The 20,287-nt window shown below is 38.7% G+C and overlaps 1 protein-coding gene across 6 annotated transcripts in view; it reads left to right on the forward strand.

The window, feature by feature from the left end:
* LOC124137030 (kinesin-like protein KIF26B) overlaps positions 1–20,287 on the forward strand; it is a 324,882-nt gene that overhangs the window by 156,493 nt on the left and 148,102 nt on the right. For 5 of the 6 annotated variants that reach the window (XM_048403869.1, XM_046503131.2, XM_046503128.2 and 2 more), the window contains one exon: positions 732–1,304. In XM_048403869.1, coding sequence (XP_048259826.1) covers positions 732–1,304 — 573 coding nt within the window. Of the gene's footprint in view, positions 1–731; positions 1,305–12,542; positions 12,650–20,287 lie in introns of those variants that run through there. The other variant, XM_046503132.2, reaches the window with a different exon arrangement.

Genomic DNA, 20,287 nt, shown 5'->3' on the forward strand with positions numbered 1-20,287 from the left:
ACAGCACAGATGCGACCCGTGGCACAGGCGGCAAACAACACTAACCAGCCTCCCTCCTGCGGTCGGCCTATCTGGTCATGTGTCAAATCCCGCGATGTCTTCAAGTTTGATATAGTCTAATCGTCCCAACTATGCTGACAGTGGCATCGTGCAGCGTAAGTTACTGGGTAATTTGCCCACGGTACTCATTACCAATATCGCTTGAATTTATCGCGCCAGACGCCCCGAATGTTTTGATTCCCATAACATCTGTTTATTTGGTCAAATCATACTTAACCTTTGTGTCATTTCGGGGGTTATTTTACTTCTCAACTTCAAAAGGACCCGTGTGTTCGTTACTCCCACAGGCTACGGGTCTTGGTAGGGGTTCAAGAAATGTTTATATCTCCCTAAGCGTTTGTTTGTGGTCTGTATTTATTAGATGCTATCTGTCGTGAATTAAGGATATTTAAAGCTTTGATACGTAGTGTATTTGTGAAGAGCTGTGATCATAATCACAAACGCAAGTGCCAGTTATTGGGGGCGATCTACCCTCTCGGCGAGCTCTTCTGTACCACGGACCAACGCAGGGTGAACGAGGATTAAGTATACGCGGACAAGTGTACACTGGGGCTTAGTTCATTATTTCATCATCCATCCCCGTTTGACAACAATAGACCAATAACATAGATCCAGCGGAGGAATGATGAAGTTTGACAACACTTATTGACAATATCTGTTTTCCCTTTCAGTTCGACCGAAACATAAGTGGGGTGTCAAGCGGCGGACCCCCCGTCAGGGAAGACAGTGGCATTCGGAGACTCATCTCCCCAACCAGGGATAGCGTTGCCCCCCAGTCCATAAGAGCGGGCGACGTGAAGGAGAAATACTACTCGCATTTGGTTGATACCGACTTGGGTGACAGAACAGACAGAAGTGGCTATTCGTCTACCATGGATTATCCCATTAGAGGAACAATGTCCCCTCTCACCAACCAAATCGTAGTGAAACGATCCATTGGTCCAGTGGATGAGGTATCTTTTGTATTTGGGCGACCTGCCTCGCCCCGGAGCGAGAGGGCTGCTACAAGGTGTCTCTCTCCGATCAGTGATAAACGTTCTTTTGCCACCTCTTCGGATATTTTACCTTTGAAGAACAGCCACAGCCACGGCGAACGCTACCCCCAGCCCTCAGTTGGGGTGGGAGGGGGAGGAAACATGGGAGGGATACTTTGCGAAAACTGTAACAGTTGCCTTATAGACCTTAAACGCCAAGCTCTTCGACTTGTGTTCCCCGATAACGAGGCTAAAGGACCGGCCTTGAAGGTAAGTCCGATAACTCTCTTCTTTATGACTAACTTGTCCTTTTAAAATCTTGGTTTCAAAATCCCGGATCACGTAAATCAAGAGGTACTAATTGCAAAGATCATGCCTGCCGCCAGAGAACTATTCACAACCCCTCTGCCACTTCATCCTTCGACGACAGTGAAGCACAGGGCAGGTTATAAAACTGATGCCTTTTGTCTTGTCTATTGTTACCCAAGGACCTCTCACTGGGTTTTCTTTCAAAATGAATTTTTATAACATGGCTTGTCATCGTATCGTGATTTATTTCTTTACAAGACTTCCGCCTTGCACGTCTAGGGCCAGATTAGGAGCCTTGGGCGATCGTTTAGATGGAATAGACGATACCACACTGTCCTTAATGCAGTAATTGTCTTGCAGACTAAAACACAGGTTTTGTTCATTCTTAAGAAGCCCTACTAGTGCACGTTTTACACATCGTGTGTGTTAACAAACTTTTTTTCCAACGCACTTATAAAATTACTGTAAAAACAAACTTATTACCGAAACACACAAAAACCTGCACGTGTATCAACAATTTAGGTGTGCAGCGTAGTTTTTTTTTCAATTTAGATAATGAAAAATAGGAATAAAGTTTAATTTGAAAGTGATTCATGTCTTAAATATTCAATTTCGGGGATTTCATTTTAGAACCACGTTGAAACCATGTCCCGCTCTAGGCCGTAATTTGACCTCGTGAATTTTATAGGCCTCTGGGTCAAGTTGACCTTTTGCACTTGTGTTAATGGTTTTTGCATATTGGATAAACGTAGCAATTTGGCCACATTTTCAACAGCGAGAAACACCTCTCCATCTGGTGACAAAGGGAGGGGAATATACATTCGTTACTTTATCCGATAAGGAAGATGATCGGTAGTGGTTAATAGAATCTAAAACACGTTGGGGAGACGTTGCCATAGATGGGTTATAACCTCATTTAGGATGTCGTTATACTGACGAATCCCTTCAAAAGTTCCCACTATTGTTCCAAAATACAGTGAGAACTTCTTCAGTAAATGCCAAATGTGGAGAAATACAAGCTTTGTGTTAGAGCAGTAATTGTTACTTGTTACTTATAAATGAGAAGCTTGTAATCGTTTGAAGGCTACCGAGATTTTTCGTATTACCATAGATCTAAATATGATTTAGGTCCCGTGGTATTACTCATTATGAAAGATTGGAGTAGTTATCCTCACTTGCAGTGTCTCTGATGATAAGCATGATATGTTTAAAAGATATTATGGAAGAAATATCAGGACTTTGTTAAGATCATAGCACCAGGGAAGCCATTTCTCCCAATCAGAACATCCGGGGGATTGGTTCAACGGAGACTGAATTTGATGCATGTATTGCGATGTGTATTTCACGGGTCTGATAACAAGTCGGGCTCGTCAAAATTCATAAGCCGAACCCCGGTTTCATATATTTGAATGAGTTTTTTATGGTTAGATGTAATCTAAGACAAGAACAAAGGCCCCGGAGAATGGTTGAGAAAGCCCATTAGCATTTGACCCGATGCCATTTCCAAGGATTTATGATTTTCGTTAAAAATTCACACAGTTTTGAACGCGAGGTAAGGAGTGGAAAGGCAACTGTAAGGGTGCAGTTTCACAGAGAATGGATGGCATCTTATCTAACACACACGAGCAAGTCTTATGGGAACGCATGGCTCCAGATTACGTGAAATTCAAAACTATAGAAGCAACGACGAGGCAGGCAAGTGTGTGAATTAATGAGCTAATTTGATGCTGTTCCTTCCAAACAGTTTATCAGTTCCAGCGTTCTGCGAAAGGTTTATAAGGTGTTCTATAAAGATCTATTTGCAAGCAGGTGAATCGCGGTCGGAAACTTTTGTCACGACCTTCCCTCTACGAGGCTCTACGAGGCTCTACGAGGAGAGAGAAGTGTCCTGATCTGGATACTTTGTGGCATCGTTGAGTGGTGCCGCTGATATAGGAAGGCGTCGTTTGTGTACTCTGGCGTTTAGTTCCCGTGTTATCAACATCTGTACACCTGCCTGTGCCGAATGCAGGAGGATGTGTATCGCGTTGAAAGACTTACGACGAACCAAGTTCCAGAGCTCTCTATCTGTCTCTTCGCGGAGAGGTGATTTACTGTTGTGTTGGATTAAACCGGAACCAATTCGCTGATGGTAAAGGGCTGACTTGCGACGTGTATAATATGTTGTACCGACATTTTATGGATAATGATCAGTGAATTCATTAGCCAGAACTCTCCTTGTTGAAAGATTTGTGACTTTGTGAAATTTGAAACCATCTGAGGACGCCGGTTCCTTTGGCTATGGGACTACAACGGCGGGATCACAGGTGCAAGTGTATGCTTTGTAGAACAATATCAAAGGGACGCTAGGCCCCTGTCCAGCTTGAGTCGATGTCAGCGTGGTCTAACGCCCAATTACCACCAGTTCCATGCACTTTCTACAGGGTCGCGACAGGTCCCCGATGCCTATCTCTTCCGTGCGTGTCTTCGCAGAGATGATACCCCCACTGAGATGGGTTGAGGGGCGGGGGTTTTCGAAAGGGGAATGCATAGACCGCCCCAGGGCACGCGTCCTATCTTTGGAAGCTCTAGGATTTCAATTTTCAATCGTGCAGCTTTGAGTCCACTGTAATGTTTTAGCCCTATAACATGCCCCGTGGCCCCTGTGGACGCCATCTAACCATCGTTTCGATGAACAGGGGTCAATTGATCTTGCGTAACCGATATCAAAAGTATTTGTTAGGCTAATCCTCGGTAATTTTCTCGCCTTCGGTCAAAGAAAAGACGTTCTGTTATATGGTTTCTTGTGTCTACACACAAGATAGAATCACTAACACACCAGGAACGTATTATGTTTTCTGCAGCGAAAGATAATTGAACTTCTTACGACGTCAATCTGATAGTTGGTCGTATTTTGGAAACGTCATTTCATCACTAATGATAACCCATCTATGTGGAGAGCATTTTGCCTTGAAGATGTGTTCTCTGGAAAGATAGTTTATTGCTGACCAATCGTGTTTTAACAACAGTCTATAATAAATCAGCCTTTATGACACGATGCTGAACTGCTTGTAGCAACTTGATACCTATCTTTGGAACCCAGGGTGTATTATGTATAGAACAGGGTGAAAGAGTGTGACCTGGCTATAGGAACATTATACAATTATACAATTATACAATATAGGATGAAGCGTGTACTTGTCAAACACGGGACGCTGTTTTTTGCCAGTTATTTATATTTATGTTTTTTTTCACCTGGTCAGTGTACAGTTTTATTCCCGGCCGTTTGTTATATAAATGCTGTATATATGCTTAAAACGAACTACGGTTATTACGAACTAAAATTAGTGGTCCCTTTAAGTTCGTTATAACCGTAGTTTACTGTACACCGGTCACATACCTAAAACTTGGTGTGTTTTATTGTATCATTAAAAAGCCCACATATATTCGATATGTGCCTGTCATACAAACTGGTAAAATATACTTCGACACTCCGGGAAATATATTTTATATTTCTAAGAAATTTTCTATATTTGCGAAAATTCAACATATTTCTGAATCGATGTGTCATAATAATTAAACATTATACAAATTCATATGTTTCTGACACGTTACTCACTAACATGACACTTAATATCAAACACAAGTGTCTGTGTGTGTTTAAACAAAATCTAAGTACGCATTAAGTAGGTCAAAATTGGAAGTGGGGTAATCTTTTGACCAAGAAATCTTTTTTTAAAATATTTTGTTGAAGTTTGATACTTCTTTCGACCACTGATTCTTTGGTTAGTGAAAAAAGCGTAATCCAAGGGAAAAAATTCCCTAATGTGCACGTCCACAGACCTAAACACAAGAATCATCTCCAGACGCGGAAGTGAAACTGATAGGGATGGGGGCACTCTCTATAAGGCGATGCCGCTGCCTTACCGTGTGCCCTAATGCCGGTCGACACACTGTTCCCCTCTGCCTGTGCCTGTCAGAGTTTGTGGATGAACTGTGGAAGCAATCAGAAGAGATAGCGATGAACTTACACCAAGTGATTTATCTACCGATACATTTCACAGTCGTTCCGCGAGGCAGTGAAACGCGTGAAAACAGCTTGCGGCCAACTGTACATCCTAAACTTGACCGGCGTCAACGCTTGTGTTGCCTCTTCGTTGTCTTTGGAAGGATTTTGAGAGCTATTTCGGGCACTCCCTTGTATTTAGTACAACATTTGTATTCCAACGGTATATCCAACAGCTTTGGGATGAATCCTAAGTCGTGACTACATTTGTGAAAGTATGTTGTCCCTATATGTTGGTTGTATTCCTGTTTATTGAATTAAGTTATGATATATCATAAATATAAACTCCAGTTTTCGGAATTGATCAGAGCTTTAGGGCATATGTATTCGTTTCTTCATTGATAATAATTAACAATGTTAAGGATTCATCAGATATGTATCTATATTTTTAGGTGGAAGAAATTTTCAGTTGTTTGGGCTGCTAAGCGTCTATCAATGTAGCAGGTATTGAATACATAGCGTTATAAACGTGTTGCAGGTGTTAATTTATCACTATAAACATCGACTGTCATAACTGACATTGTCACACAATGTTTCTGTTAGAAATGTACTATTCATTGCTTATTTCACGCTAAGAACATGGTAAATCAGTAGCTGGATTCCTTGGAATGTTTTTCTAATTAGTTCAAGCTGTGCAGTGCCTTATCGTTGATATAGCTTTATCACGTAAACTCGATCCTCGACAGCCTGTAAATGCGACATTGATTGTCATAATTAGCACTGAATTATGTAATTGATTAGCGTGTGTACATTGCGTCAGGAGTTTTGACAACTGATGGACATGCCAAATATGCCATGAACACGACCCCCGCCTGTGCGACCATCCAGTGACCATGCTGGATTTGAGGAATCTCTAACACGTGGCACGTACCTTGGGGATTTATGGGGATTTATGAGGAGTGGAGTGGGGAGGAGGGTCATTTAGGACCAGAACAGGTCTGTTTGTAATGGCACTATAACAGTTAGACCTTTGAAATGAAAGAATACACCATAGCAAATCGGAAGGTAAATTCTCATCATTTTTAAAATTGTGTACAATTCCTTTGCCATAAGGCTGGAATAGTTCTGACTGCAGCCTAAAATAACATTTTATCGAAATAATTTACAAATAAATACCTTACAGGTGATAAGTGTATAAAATGTGTCCGTTTAAGACCATATATTCCCTGTTCAGATCAACACCTTTAAAGTTGTGCATCCCGGTCAGATCAACACCATATAAATCAGTGCTGCATTGTTTGAATCAAAAGGGTAATATGCTGTGCTTGCCCGGTTCTTATCAACACATGCAGAGTTGTGCTTATCTGTTTATATCAACACAAGTAAGATTTGCTTTTTTCTGCGTATTCCTTACGCCTTGTCATGTTTAAAGTTGAAAATGTTTGGCTTGATAAAATCTGATAAGAAACGTCTTACTGATCTCATTTTTCGAATTTTGGGAAATTTTGAAGATTTTGTCAAGTGTAACATTCCTCAACCAGGGCGGATTTGGGGGAAATCCTGTCAAAGATAGATCCCAGCTCGGAGGTCAATGCCTCTTACGGTACCCTGAGCTCTGCTTTGTTGGTACTCCCAGCTCTGCCACCAGCAGAAATCAAGATAGCTCAGCACCGCATGTTAACCATTAATCACAACTGCATCTTTTGGCAGCCCTCCTTGATAAATGAAAGAACCGTTTCCACTGTTGCAGACAGTATCTTACTTTAGCTTCTATGCTTTGTAGCCCCAGTGAAAGATAAGCCTATGTAAATATATAGAAAGCTGAAGATTCGCTGTATTACTTTTTTCACTGTTGTGTTATAGTTATAACCCCAATTACATTGATAGCTTTCACAGTGTGTTTTCTACTAACTTCAAGTTTTTTTCAGTTTTCTCTTCTTTAATGTTATATCATGTTTTGGCCTGTGACAGTTTTCATCTCCATTCTGGTGTCAACATTGGCATAAAAACATCACTCCAAACATAGAGTGTCTATTACTGTCAATCACAGGGGGTGCTCCATTTCAGGAGTTATGAAATCCTACACATTCTTGGTTATTGTGTATTTATATATTTAGCTGATGTGTAAATAATAAATGAAAATTCATCAGCTGAGCAGTTATGATATTTCTTCTTAACAATTTAACCTTAATATTTTATTAAACTTGTAACTGGAGTTGGTTGTGACCTAATTATAAATGATTCATGGAACATTTCAAATAATCTCTGTCTATGAAATATAGATGGGTTGTGAGCTTGGTTTAAATGTATCTACTACTCAGGATTGCTGAATTTATTAGGCTTTCTCTTTGTTTCTATTTTTCACACAAGGGCCTTTTATTGCATTTAGCAATGCATATCTGCTGTTGTTAATTTCCTGTTTGTTTTAAATAGATTGTAAAGTAACATGTTGTCTTTTCAAACCACTGGGTGTCAGTTTCCATCTTGGAATCACATTCCTGTCATTCTACTGAATGGAGGATATGTAGAATATATATACACTGGACTAGATTCATATCAGCCTGGTAATTTAGCATCAACATTTTACAGTTTGTGTATTTGCATTGGGATCACATTGACTTGTGTATCTGGTATCCATGGAAACTGATATCTAGCTTCATTTTATGTTTTAACAGAAGAAGATTATGTTATATTTCTTTTATAAATATTTGTGTGAAGGAAACCAGTGAAACTATTTGTTGTAACGGGATGTAACATTGTCAATATCACATATACTTCATATAGGAAATTAACAAGTTGGTACTTGTTTTTCATAGGAAGGTTGTCAATATCAGATATATTCCATTCAGGACAATAATGAAACCTTTGTACTTGTACTGATATAGTTATCACTATGGGATATATATCTATGCATATATATAAACAACAAGCATACCGGTACATATGAAAGTATGTTGTCATAACGTTTCATACTTGGAGCGTAAAAGGCGACTGTGCTTGTAGTAAGAGGCGACTAACGGGATCGGTCGGTCAGGCTCGCTGACTTTGTTGATGCATGTCATCATATCCCAATTGTGTGGATTGATGCTCATGACATCAATCACTGGATTGTCTGGTCCAGACTCAATTATTTACAGACCGCTAACAACAAACAAACAAAGCATACCTAGAGTTCATTATCAATGCAGATTAAGATTGGCTTTCCAAAATATATTCCAAAACTTGCTTGTTAGGCTTGTTAACATAAATTTCTCGTTTCTTTTACCCTAATACTTTTTTCACTTGTAAATTTCATCTTTTTGCTCCTGCCATTTAGAGTGTCAGGTTTCGAAGGTGAACCTAGCTGTGTCATGTTACTTTGGTCTGGCTGAAAGAGTATTACTTTAGAATAGAATTTGATAGATTTTCACCTACAAAAAAATATATATAAAAATCCTCCAACCAGTTTTTAGAAAAAGTAATGAAAATCAAGACAATTTTTTTAACTCGCCTTAACATCCTGATTGACCTAATTCAGTTGTGTAAATATCGTGTCACATGAAACCAACAACATCTGCGAATGGACAGAACCAGGCTGTCATGCATGTACTTACTGCCAGGCTTCATAGTGAGCATGCTGGAGGAGTTCAAACTGATATTGTTGTGTTCACATCATGTTGACTTAATTCAACAGGGGAATTGAGTATAAAAGTGTGTCTACATTGTAATTGATCAAATTGTCAGTCTCACAGGGGTATTCATTTCACTATCAGTTTCATTGAAAGGAACATGCCAAATAAAATAGTAGTGACAATAGGACAAAAAAAACCAACATAAGACATTGTAGTGAGTGAGTGAGTGAGTATGGTTTATGCTGCTTTTAGCAATATTCCAGCAATATCACCACAGACGACACCAATGTGGGGAATCGAACCCATGTCTTTGGCGTGACGAGCAAACGCTTTAACCTCTTGGTTACCCCACACCGCTTTTATGTTAATCTTTGTAACAGTAAAATGACAACAGGTGCATGAATAGAATTTATTAACTGTTAATTATAAGAAACATGTTCTATTGTGTACACATCATGTAACACAAAATCAGCTGAAATAATGCTGAACTGACAACTTCCGTGCCACCGTTTAAAATGTGAATTCATAGACTGTTATGCTAATAAGCCGCAAGTATTTGTATTGTTGCCATGTCAGTGATGAAATTGATTACCAGCATGACTGCATTCTGAGGACGTACATTTCAATATCAACCTGTCTTGCTGCCTCTGTGGCGCAGGGCTGTACAATGTGCAGTTGAGCATTTTGCACTGAGGCATACATAGCTCTACCTAGCTGACTTGAGTGATGGATAGATTCACCTAGGGTGGTCGATTACCACAGTGGTACATGCCCTGATAACACTTTGACACTGACAGGTCATCAGAGTGTTAAAGTTGTCCATATCATGCAGTGAAATGTGCTGAAAGTGCACTTTGTGAAATCTAGAGGTGATTAACGTGTGTGCCTAGTGTGTGTTCTTTATGTTGAAAATGTGTTGAAATGTCCATCTGATTATGTGGTAAAGGTGTTTATGGCTGTAGATAGCGTGTATATTACAGGAGCTGTTTCTGTAGATACCTTGTATCTTACAGGTGCACATAGTAGTATACAGCTTGTATGCTTCAGGTGCCTATGGCGTGATAGCTTGTATGTTACAGGTGCTTGAATGGATGTTGATAGCTTGTATGTTACAGGTGCTTGAATGGATGTTGATAGCTTGTATGTTACAGGTGCTTGAATGGATGTTGATAGCTTGTATGTTACAGGTGCTTGAATGGATGTTGATTGCTTGTATGTTACATGTGCTTGAATGAATGTAGATAGCTTGTATGTTACAGGTGCTTGAATGAATGTAGATTGCTTGTATGTTACAGGTGCTTGAATGGATGTTGATAGCTTGTATGTTACAGGTGCTTGAATGGATGTAGATTGCTTGTATGTTACTGGTGCTTGAATGAATGTAGATTGCTTGTATGTTACAGGTGCTTGAATGAATGTAGATTGCTTGTATGTCACAGGTGCTTGAATGGATGTAGATAGGGTGTATGTTACAGGTGCTTGAAAGGATATATATAGCTTATATGTTACAGGTGAGTGAATGAATGTAGATAGGGTATATGGTTCAGGTGCTTGAACGGATATATGTAGCTTGTATGTTACCGGCGCGTGAATGGGTGAAGATGGGGTGTATGTTACAGGTGCTTGAACGGATGTGTACAGCTTGTATGTTACAGGTGCTTGAACAGATATGTATAGCTTGTATGTTACAGGTTCTTGAACAGATATATATAGCTTGTATGTTACAGGTGCATGAATGGATGTAGATAGGGTGTATGTTACAGGTGCTTGAAAGGATGTAGATAGGGTGTATGTTACAGGTGCTTGAAAGGATGTATACAGCTTGTATGTTACAGGTGCTTGAACCTATGCATATAGCTTGTATGTTACAGGTTCTTGAACCTATGTATATAGTATGTATGTTACAAGTGCCTGTGGAAATATATAGCGTGTATGTATCAGGTGTTCTCAGTTACTCCCTGGTTAAGGTATTGTTCAATATGGTACATACATCATGACCTGCAAGATGAATTTGTCATGTGAAGATAGTTTGTCCACTAGCTCTTCACTTGTGACTAAATCATCAGTAAATAGTTGGTTGTGGCCTCATGTATATGATTCAATAATTCATATGGGATTTTAAATATGATTTTTTTTCTACAAAGATTTATGGAACCCCAGCATTTGACAAATATGAAATATCCTTGGTTATTTAGAATATGACATATATAGATAATATCATTCTGTAGCATACATTAGGATTTAAAATATAAACAAATGTTGATTTTAGATTTCTCAGTTTAATTCTTAAAGTCACATATCTAATTTAGAAACAAACTTTAGCCCAATTATTAAGTATACTTACCCGCTGTTGTATATATGAAGTTATATGCTACATACATGTTACGTACAATATAAACAGTAAAGTTGGCCATTTGGCTTAGCTTCCAATTTTATGATTAGTCAGACATATTGGGTAATAATACCTTTGTAGGGCTTTTTATGTGCCTGACAAACTATCTTCCCAATAACTGACATTGAAGAAGCAGGTTTGGAAGTCACAACAATCCTTTAACCATCACCTATTCATCATAAACAATCAGCCTCATGGCAGTGGTCCAACTCTGGAGTAAAATATACTACAATTAAGTTATTGCTGCAACCCTAGGGGTTTGGATTGCCTAATTTTCAGCCCATTACCCTCGATAAGTGGTAGGGAAGATAGCTTGTGGCAGTCCTGTGGTAGGTAGCATGGGAGATATATTCACAGCCCTGTCAGTAATAGACAGGGGTAGGATAAATCTCAGTGCCTTAAACTAGGATGTCAACCTACTGAAATGATATGTAATTGGGAGGTAGATGGCCCTATCAGGGTATTACAGTTAAAAGGACACTCTAACTGCTCTGTGGTCATTGATTGTATCTGGAACGGACAGATTTGAGCTATAATCATATAATGACCTGCCCAACACAGGGACTAGGTATATAATCACTGTCTTTGTATTGACCAAGAATAGTTTGTTTTTCATAAGGGATTTACTTTGCGAAACTAATATTGACATTGCCTTTCGTGTGTCTATTGTTAACAGAGGAAGAAAAAGGACTTCTTTTCCTCCTTTGTTAAAACATACTTCAAATACTGGTGTACGTGTTTATATAAGCTTAGAGGTTTTCTGAGGGTAGTAGTAGGGACTAGTCTGGAGGAAAATATCTTCACTGTTGTATGGGCTGGGAAATAGGAAATTTCTAAACCCGTGAACACTTAAAAGTGAAAAAAATAGTTGAAATTTGGGACGACACGATTCTTGCACTACTGTCACCACTTCACAAGTGAATTCCTTTTATGCTGTGATCTTGTTCTTTCAAACATGTATGTACAGAAGCCCTCGTATCTAGTCAGACAGACTTAATGTTTATACTTAAGAGCATGAGGTCAGACAGGAGTTTCAATCATTGAAGGGTTCTTCACACATCAGCTGTCACAGTAATATATGATATGATCATGGTGTTATTAACAAGCTACGTGTTGAGGAGAAACCGGTTCACTTCAGAGTATATATCACATACACAACCTGCTAATTTTGTTGTATCCTGTGCATGGATGTGATCGTGAAGACGGCCCTTTAACAGAAAAGGAAAAAGCTTGATCTCGAGTAGCTTTATGAAACTCATGGTGTCCTTGTCACCAATTGTGATCTGTAGTTCTGTTGGTGGCGCCACAACAAATATCGGTGAGTCTGTTTTCTGACAGCCTTGTGGTATATTAGGAGCTGATGAATTAGGAACTGGCAACTAGAAGAACTAGGATTGTAATTAGTTAGGGAAGGGGTTCCTCGTTAAGTGCTTCTAGGCAAGCCTTGCCAATGGAGTGGGCAAAAATTCTCTGGGAACAATGTCAGTATTCAATTTAGAGATATTTGCATTAAATTGGAAGTTGGCCATGTGTGAAGAGTCAGACTGGTTCCCTGCGTTATGGCCAGTTGCCGTGTTGCCTCGCTGATTCGAGGCCGGTTTGATTTTTATTTATGCGTTGCTGTGAATTCGGATAGGCTCTCTTGAAATTGAGTTCTGATTTATGAGGATGAACTGCTCAGAAAAGACCATTTCGATCTGTCAAAATCAGTCAAAAGAAGAATTCTCCGTCTCTGTGTATACAAGGTTATCAAACTGGCTGAAACTGAGTCAGAGATTTTCATTGCCATAATCCTGTTAAAAAAGCACTCCCTCAACATACATTATTATTTTATCAATGTTCATTGCTGTTTACAAATGTGTCCAAAGACATGTCAACCTCTACTTATCATTGATCCCCTTTTTGCTTGAAATGAATATAGATTTGTTGATAACATGGATAGATCGATGTCACCTCTGACCTCAATATGAACTATAGTGCTATAATCTTTATTATAAAGATATGAATATTTGATATGAGAGTAAATGATGAAGTGTACTGTTAAAGGGATATAGGTCAAGTTGAGGACATGTCGAAGGTCTCTGCAGCCAGTTCACAGTATCGTGGTGAATGGAGTATTATTAACTGCTGGTACCGTCTTAATGGAAAATAAATTGGGACGGCAAAACTATTTTGGGTCTTGGAAATTCCTGATGAGTGGGTTCATATCAACAATTATGAGTTTGTAACATTGAATACACTACAGCCAGTGGGTGACATGTTACATTGAATACACTACAGTCTGTGGTGACATGTAACATTGAATACACTACAGTCAGTGGGTGGCATGTAACATTGAATACACTACATACAATGGGTGACATGTAACATTGAATACACTTCAGTCAGTGGGTGGCATGTAACATTGAATACACTACATACAGTGGGTGACATGTAACATTGAATACACTTCAGTCTGTGGGTGACATGTAACATTGAATACACTACATACAGTGGGTGACATGTAACATTGAATACACTTCAGTCAGTTGGTGGCATGTAACATTGAATACACTTCAGTCTGTGGGTGGCATGTAACATTGAATACACTACAGTCAGTGGGTGGCATGTAACATTGAATACACTACAGTCAGTGGGTGACATGTAACATTGAATACACTACAGTCAGTGGGTGACATGTAACATTGAATACACTACAGTCAGTGGGTGACATGTAACATTAAATACACTACAGTCAGTGGGTGACATGTAACATTGAATACACTACAGACAGTGGGTGACATGTAACATTGAATACACTACAGACAGTGGGTGACATGTAACATTGAATACACTACAGTCAGTGGGTGACATGTAACATTGAATACACTACAGTCAGTGGGTGAAATGTAACATTGAATACACTTCAGTCTGTGGGTGGCATGTAACATTGAATACACTACAGTCAGTGGGTGACATGTAACATTGAATACACTTCAGTCTGTGGTGACATGTAACATTGAATACACTACAGTCAGTGGGTGACATGTAACATTGAATACACTACAGTCAGTGGGTGAAATGTAACATTGAATACACTACAGTCTGTGGTGACATGTAACATTAAATACACTACAGTCAGTGGGTGACATGTAACATTAAATACACTACAGTCAGTGGGTGACATGTAACATTAAATACACTACAGTCAGTGGGTGACATGTAACATTAAATACACTACAGTCAGTGGGTGACATGTAACATTAAATACACTACAATCTGTGGGTGACATGTAACATTAAATACACTACGGTCAGTGGGTGACATGTAACATTAAATACACTACAGTCAGTGGGTGACATGTAACATTAAATACACTTCAGTCAGTGGGTGACATGTAACATTAAATACACTACAGTCAGTGGGTGACATGTAACATTAAATACACTACAGACAGTGGGTGACATGTAACATTGAATACACTACAGTCAGTGGGTGACATGTAACATTAAATACACTACAGTCAGTGGGTGACATGTAACATTGAATACACTACAGACAGTGGGTGACATGTAACATTGAATACACTACAGTCAGTGGGTGACATGTAACATTGAATACACTACAGTCAGTGGGTGACATGTAACATTAAATACCATACAATCAGTGGGTGGCATGTAACATTGAATACACTACAGACAGTGGGTGACATGTAACATTAAATACACTACAGTCAGTGGGTGACATGTAACATTAAATACACTACAGTCAGTGGGTGACATGTAACATTAAATACACTACAGACAGTGGGTGACATGTAACATTGAATACACTACAGTCAGTGGGTGACATGTAACATTGAATACACTACAGTCAGTGGGTGACATGTAACATTAAATACCATACAATCAGTGGGTGGCATGTAACATTGAATACACTACAGACAGTGGGTGACATGTAACATTGAATACACTACAGTCAGTGGGTGGCATGTAACATTGAATACACTACAGTCAGTGGGTGACATGTAACATTGAATACACTACAGTCAGTGGGTGGCATGTAACATTGAATACACTACAGTCAGTGGGTGACATGTAACATTGAATACACTATAATCAGTGGGTGGCATGTAACATTGAATACACTACAGTCAGTGGGTGACATGTAACATTGAATACACTCCAATCTGTGGGTTACATGTAACATTGATCACCAGTTGACCTCCTTTGACATACCTAAGAGTACTTCTTAAGCTTTTGTTTGTTCCAGTAAGTCATGTCAAGGATATGACAAACAAGTTTAATGCCAATACACTCACTGTTCAATTTTCCGTTTCAATAACATTGCCATGTTTTGACAAAGCTACTTGGACATTTACTCAATCATATATGGAATTTCGAGTATGTTTGCTTAAGAGTTTGGCAACTGAAGACGTCATCATATAAGATACTTTATAAGTTTATTTTACATACTTCTGAGAAATAAACCCAAGAATCCGTCTACTATGTGTTGTAATGTATCAACGTTGGCATACGCACCATGTAAATATACAATTGTGACAAACAGCTTGTATTGATAGTGCAATGTACACAGCTTATCCATTTCCCTGAGTGCATGTCAATAACATTATCTGCTATAATTTGCTTAAGGATCACAGTTACACAGTAGGGGAAATACATGTTAATTTCAATGTACATTTCAGTTTGTAAACATATGTCTACATGTCTAATGCAGTGGTCATGAAATTCCTTTCAAAATTGATTTTATGTTCCAGTTTGAAATGTACTTTTCGAATATATATTGTCATGTGTCTGTCATTGATAAAGCTGTAGACATTTGTCACAGATGCTGATGATAATTTAAATATCTAGCTGGGTTTTAATATTTTATTAGAGATAACGTAAATGGATATTCTACATTCTTGTGTCAGACAAATACATGAAAAGCAAATTTACAATTTTCAAAGCTGGGAATTATTTCAAATCATTAAGACATTTCATTTGAACGGCTCCATTGCATATAACAGATAACACTAGCCCTATTCTAGATCTTATGATGTTAGGGATCTTTACGATGCCTGCCATCTTTTTAATGGTGGATCTCTCCGGTTAGGCATTTTTATCACACAATTAAAGTTTTCGGCACACAATTCTTGTTTTTATCTGCGTTTGCAGGGTTTTATCAACTCCTTGCAGTTTATTGAGAATGGGAACCGTTTTATCATGCACAGTGTGTTTGGAAAGGAAGAGGCTGGCTTTGACACCAGATGGTTTGCTAGGGCCCAACAATAACTAAAGTTTTATTGCAAATGAGTTTTGTTGTTCTGCAGTGCAGGAAGCAGTTATCTTGGCAAACAGTTAAAAAACACATGTACTTTATGTGCTTGGAAACTAAACCCTCGAAACTGAGGGTGCTTGAACCTTGGTACTTGTGCATTGCCAGTAATAGTTAGTCTTTTGTTCCAAGAGAGTGGACCTTGGGTCCATGATCCAATTCTTCTCATTAAAGGAGTCATGATGTCAAGCAAATAAAGAACTGCTGTGGGGCAAATTAATCATTATCATTAGAAGGATTATATATGAAGCGCAAGATTTGACGAAAGCGTAACAGGAAATTCCCGCCATCATGTACTCCAATACGAGCAAGCTTAGGGTAAGATTGAGTCAGAAATTTAACTATGGGCGGGCTACGAACATTAATTACTTTTAATTCATTTGATGGAAATTTTGATGACATCTTCACATAAAAATTGCACGAGCTTGATTTCCTTTGGAAATGTTTTAAGCTGATATTAATGTTTTCGCGCACTGGGCAAGTCAATACAAAACCCAATGTCCTCGGTCCTTAGCAGTGTGTCACTGCGAAAATATTAAACAGATTTGAATCTGACAGAAATTTTCGCCATTGACAGTGAGATTTGTCATAGCTGAGGTGATATCCATTTCATTTTTCCACCATGTTGTCTGTCAGATTGAAATGAGGTGGCGATAATATTTTTCATCAATTTCCAATTTTGTGTAATTAAAACCACTGACACCTGAACATGATTAGACTCACCTGTGTGACCTGGGGGAGTCAACCGCTTGTTAGGGGGTCAGGGCAGAGTGACGTGTGCTTATGGGAGGAGGGGAGGGGGAAGATTTGGGAGGGACCAGAATTTGCATCCATTGATTGCATGAGATTGAATTATGCATACATTATTTGTTAGGAAGTTAAACTATGAAAGTTGAGAGTTACTGCATTTTATTCCTTCCTTGAGACCAAACATATAACATTTATGACTCTGCCCAGTGTAGACATATTGTCGTTAAACACAAGGGCACTCCCAGCATAGAATCTGGACAGATTCATCTGAATAGGTTTTGAATAGTATTTGTTTTTATATGCACATCGTAATGTTGTTGCAATAGGAGAGCGCAAGGAGTCTTAATGATTGTTTATCACAGTTGTCGCATTGATCAGATATGGTTATAGTACATTAACTTTTCATCCCTGAAGGAGTTTGGGTTAGAGTATATTTCATCCCTTAATAAGTTTGGGTTAGAGTATATTTGATCCCTTAATAAGTTTGGGTTAGAGTATATTTGATCCCTTAATGAGTTTGGGTTAGAGTATATTTGATACCTGAATGAGATTGGGTTAGAGTATATTTGATCCCTTAATGAGTTTGGGTTTGAGTATATTTGATACCTGAATGATATTGTGTTAGAGTATATTTGATCTTTGAATGAGATTGGGTTAGAGTATATTTCATCCCGTAATAAGTTTGGGTTAGAGTATATTTGATCCCTTAATAAGTTTGGGGTTGAGTATATTTGATACCTGAATGAGATTGGGTTAGAGTATATTTGATACCTGAATGAGATTGGGTTAGAGTATATTTGATTCCTGAATGAGATTGAGTTATAGTATAGTTGATCCTTGAATGAGTTTGGGTTAGAGTATATTTGATCTTTGAATGAGATTGGGTTAGAGTATATTTGATACCAGAATGAGATTGGGTTAGAGTATATTTCATCTCTTAATGAGTTTGGGTTAGAGTACATTTGATACCTGAATGAGATTGGGTTAGAATATTTTTTATACCTGAATGAGATTGGGTTAGAGTATATTTGATTCCTGAATGAGATTGGGTTAGAGTATATTTGATACAAGAATGATATTGGGTTAGAGTATATTTGATTCCTGAATGTTATTGAGTTAGAGTATAGTTGATCTTTGAATGAGTTTGGGTTAGAGTACATTTGATTCCTGAATGAGATTGAGTTAGAGTATATTTGATCACTGAATGAGATTGAGATTGAGTACATTTGATCATTGAAACAGGCCTAAATTACAGTTGATCATGTGAGCCTGGGCTATTGTAATGATGACATTTAGTAGGGTTGGGTCATGATGGATTTGGGAGTTGGGGTTTGGGGTTGGGTGATGACGAAGTTTGGGGATGGGGTTGTCTGATGATGGAGTTTGGTGCTGGGGTTGGGTGGTGACAATGTTTGGGGTTGGGGTTTGGAGATGATAGTTTGGTGTTGGTGGTTGGGTGATGATAGTTTGGTGTTGGTGGTTGGGTGTTGATAGTTTGGTGTTGGTGGTTGGGTGAAGATAGTTTGGTGTTGGTGGTTGGTTGATGATAGTTTGGTGTTGGTGGTTGGGTGATGATAGTTTGGTGCTGGAGTTTGTTGTGACAGAGTCTGCTGTTGGGGTTACACAAGGGTCCTATGTTATTATACCAACAGCTGGAGCTCACATCATGGTCGTGATTGTTAGTGCTTAACGCTAAATTTACAAAAACACTCAACATTGTGTACTTCTGTGTAGCAGGCTTAATCAGGTCAAATGTTATGAGCGCCCTGTCAATTTGAAATGACACATCAAATGAAAGGAAACTAATGACATTATCCAAATATTTCAGCAACCCATTTCACTCCTTAAAAACAGAAAGCATAATGCTTTGACATGGTGGCGCCACAGAAGAAAGAATGCTTCAAACAATTCAAATAGGATGTCATTCAAAACCCAAACAAATCTTCGAAAAAAATCAACAAAGTGTCACCAAAAGTTTCAGTTTAAATTAACCTTAAATACATTATCTGTGAAGAAATAAATAACCACATGGACCCTTTCTGTTTCATGGCTATAATTTGTCTAAGGCAGATTGCTTCCTCAACTGTTCCTGGTATTGTCCTGTAGCCAAGGAGCCAAGGAGCCAAGGAGCCAAGTTCCAAATAGCTATTTGACAGCCTGGCTCCTCCAGTTCGTTCAAGTTGATGTTGGATTCGTAGTGGCCCCAAATAACAGAAGCATAATCAGGTTAGGGGTCCTGCTACAATGGACAGTCAGCTCGAAAAGCCCAGCAGATGTTGCAGAGGAGAGAGTCGCGGGATGTCTTCATTTAGGCCCATCTTACGAATCAATGAGAGCGTTTTTTATAGGCATTCTGGGACTTTTTTATCGGGCTTGTAACCAATCGTGACGCCTTCAATGAGACATGTCATTCTTTCACTTTAACTATTTAAATGTCTGCAGTGTTTTATGTTACAGTTCTTTTGAGGGGTGAATTTGTTGGGGATAATTTTTGCTTGTTTTCTTTGTTATTTTAATGCTCTTTTGAAATTTACGCCCCTGGATTTGAATTTCCAGGGGATTTCGATTTAGAATTGACTAAAAAGCTTGATGTAATTGATGGATGTAATCCTGTTAATTACCATATTGACAGTTGGCTTGTAGCTGATATACACGTCTCTCTTCAACATCAATCATAATTTACATAAAAATATGAGTAACGTGTTAATTTCAGAAATTTGAACAACAGTTAATGGTTTTGATTTAAATAAAATGGTGTTGAAATACGTTTCAGATTTAGACAAGAGACAAGATTTTGACATTTGAAATCCACACCAATACCAACATTTATGTATTTCTTGCGTTCTTGCTGAAACGTTGACATTGTAGGAAAGGGTATTTTACGTATGCC

This window comes from Haliotis rufescens, unplaced genomic scaffold, assembly GCF_023055435.1.
Source record: "Haliotis rufescens isolate VD_foot unplaced genomic scaffold, xgHalRufe1.0.p SCAF_3, whole genome shotgun sequence".
In the NCBI taxonomy this organism is placed as follows: Eukaryota; Metazoa; Mollusca; class Gastropoda; order Lepetellida; family Haliotidae; genus Haliotis; species Haliotis rufescens.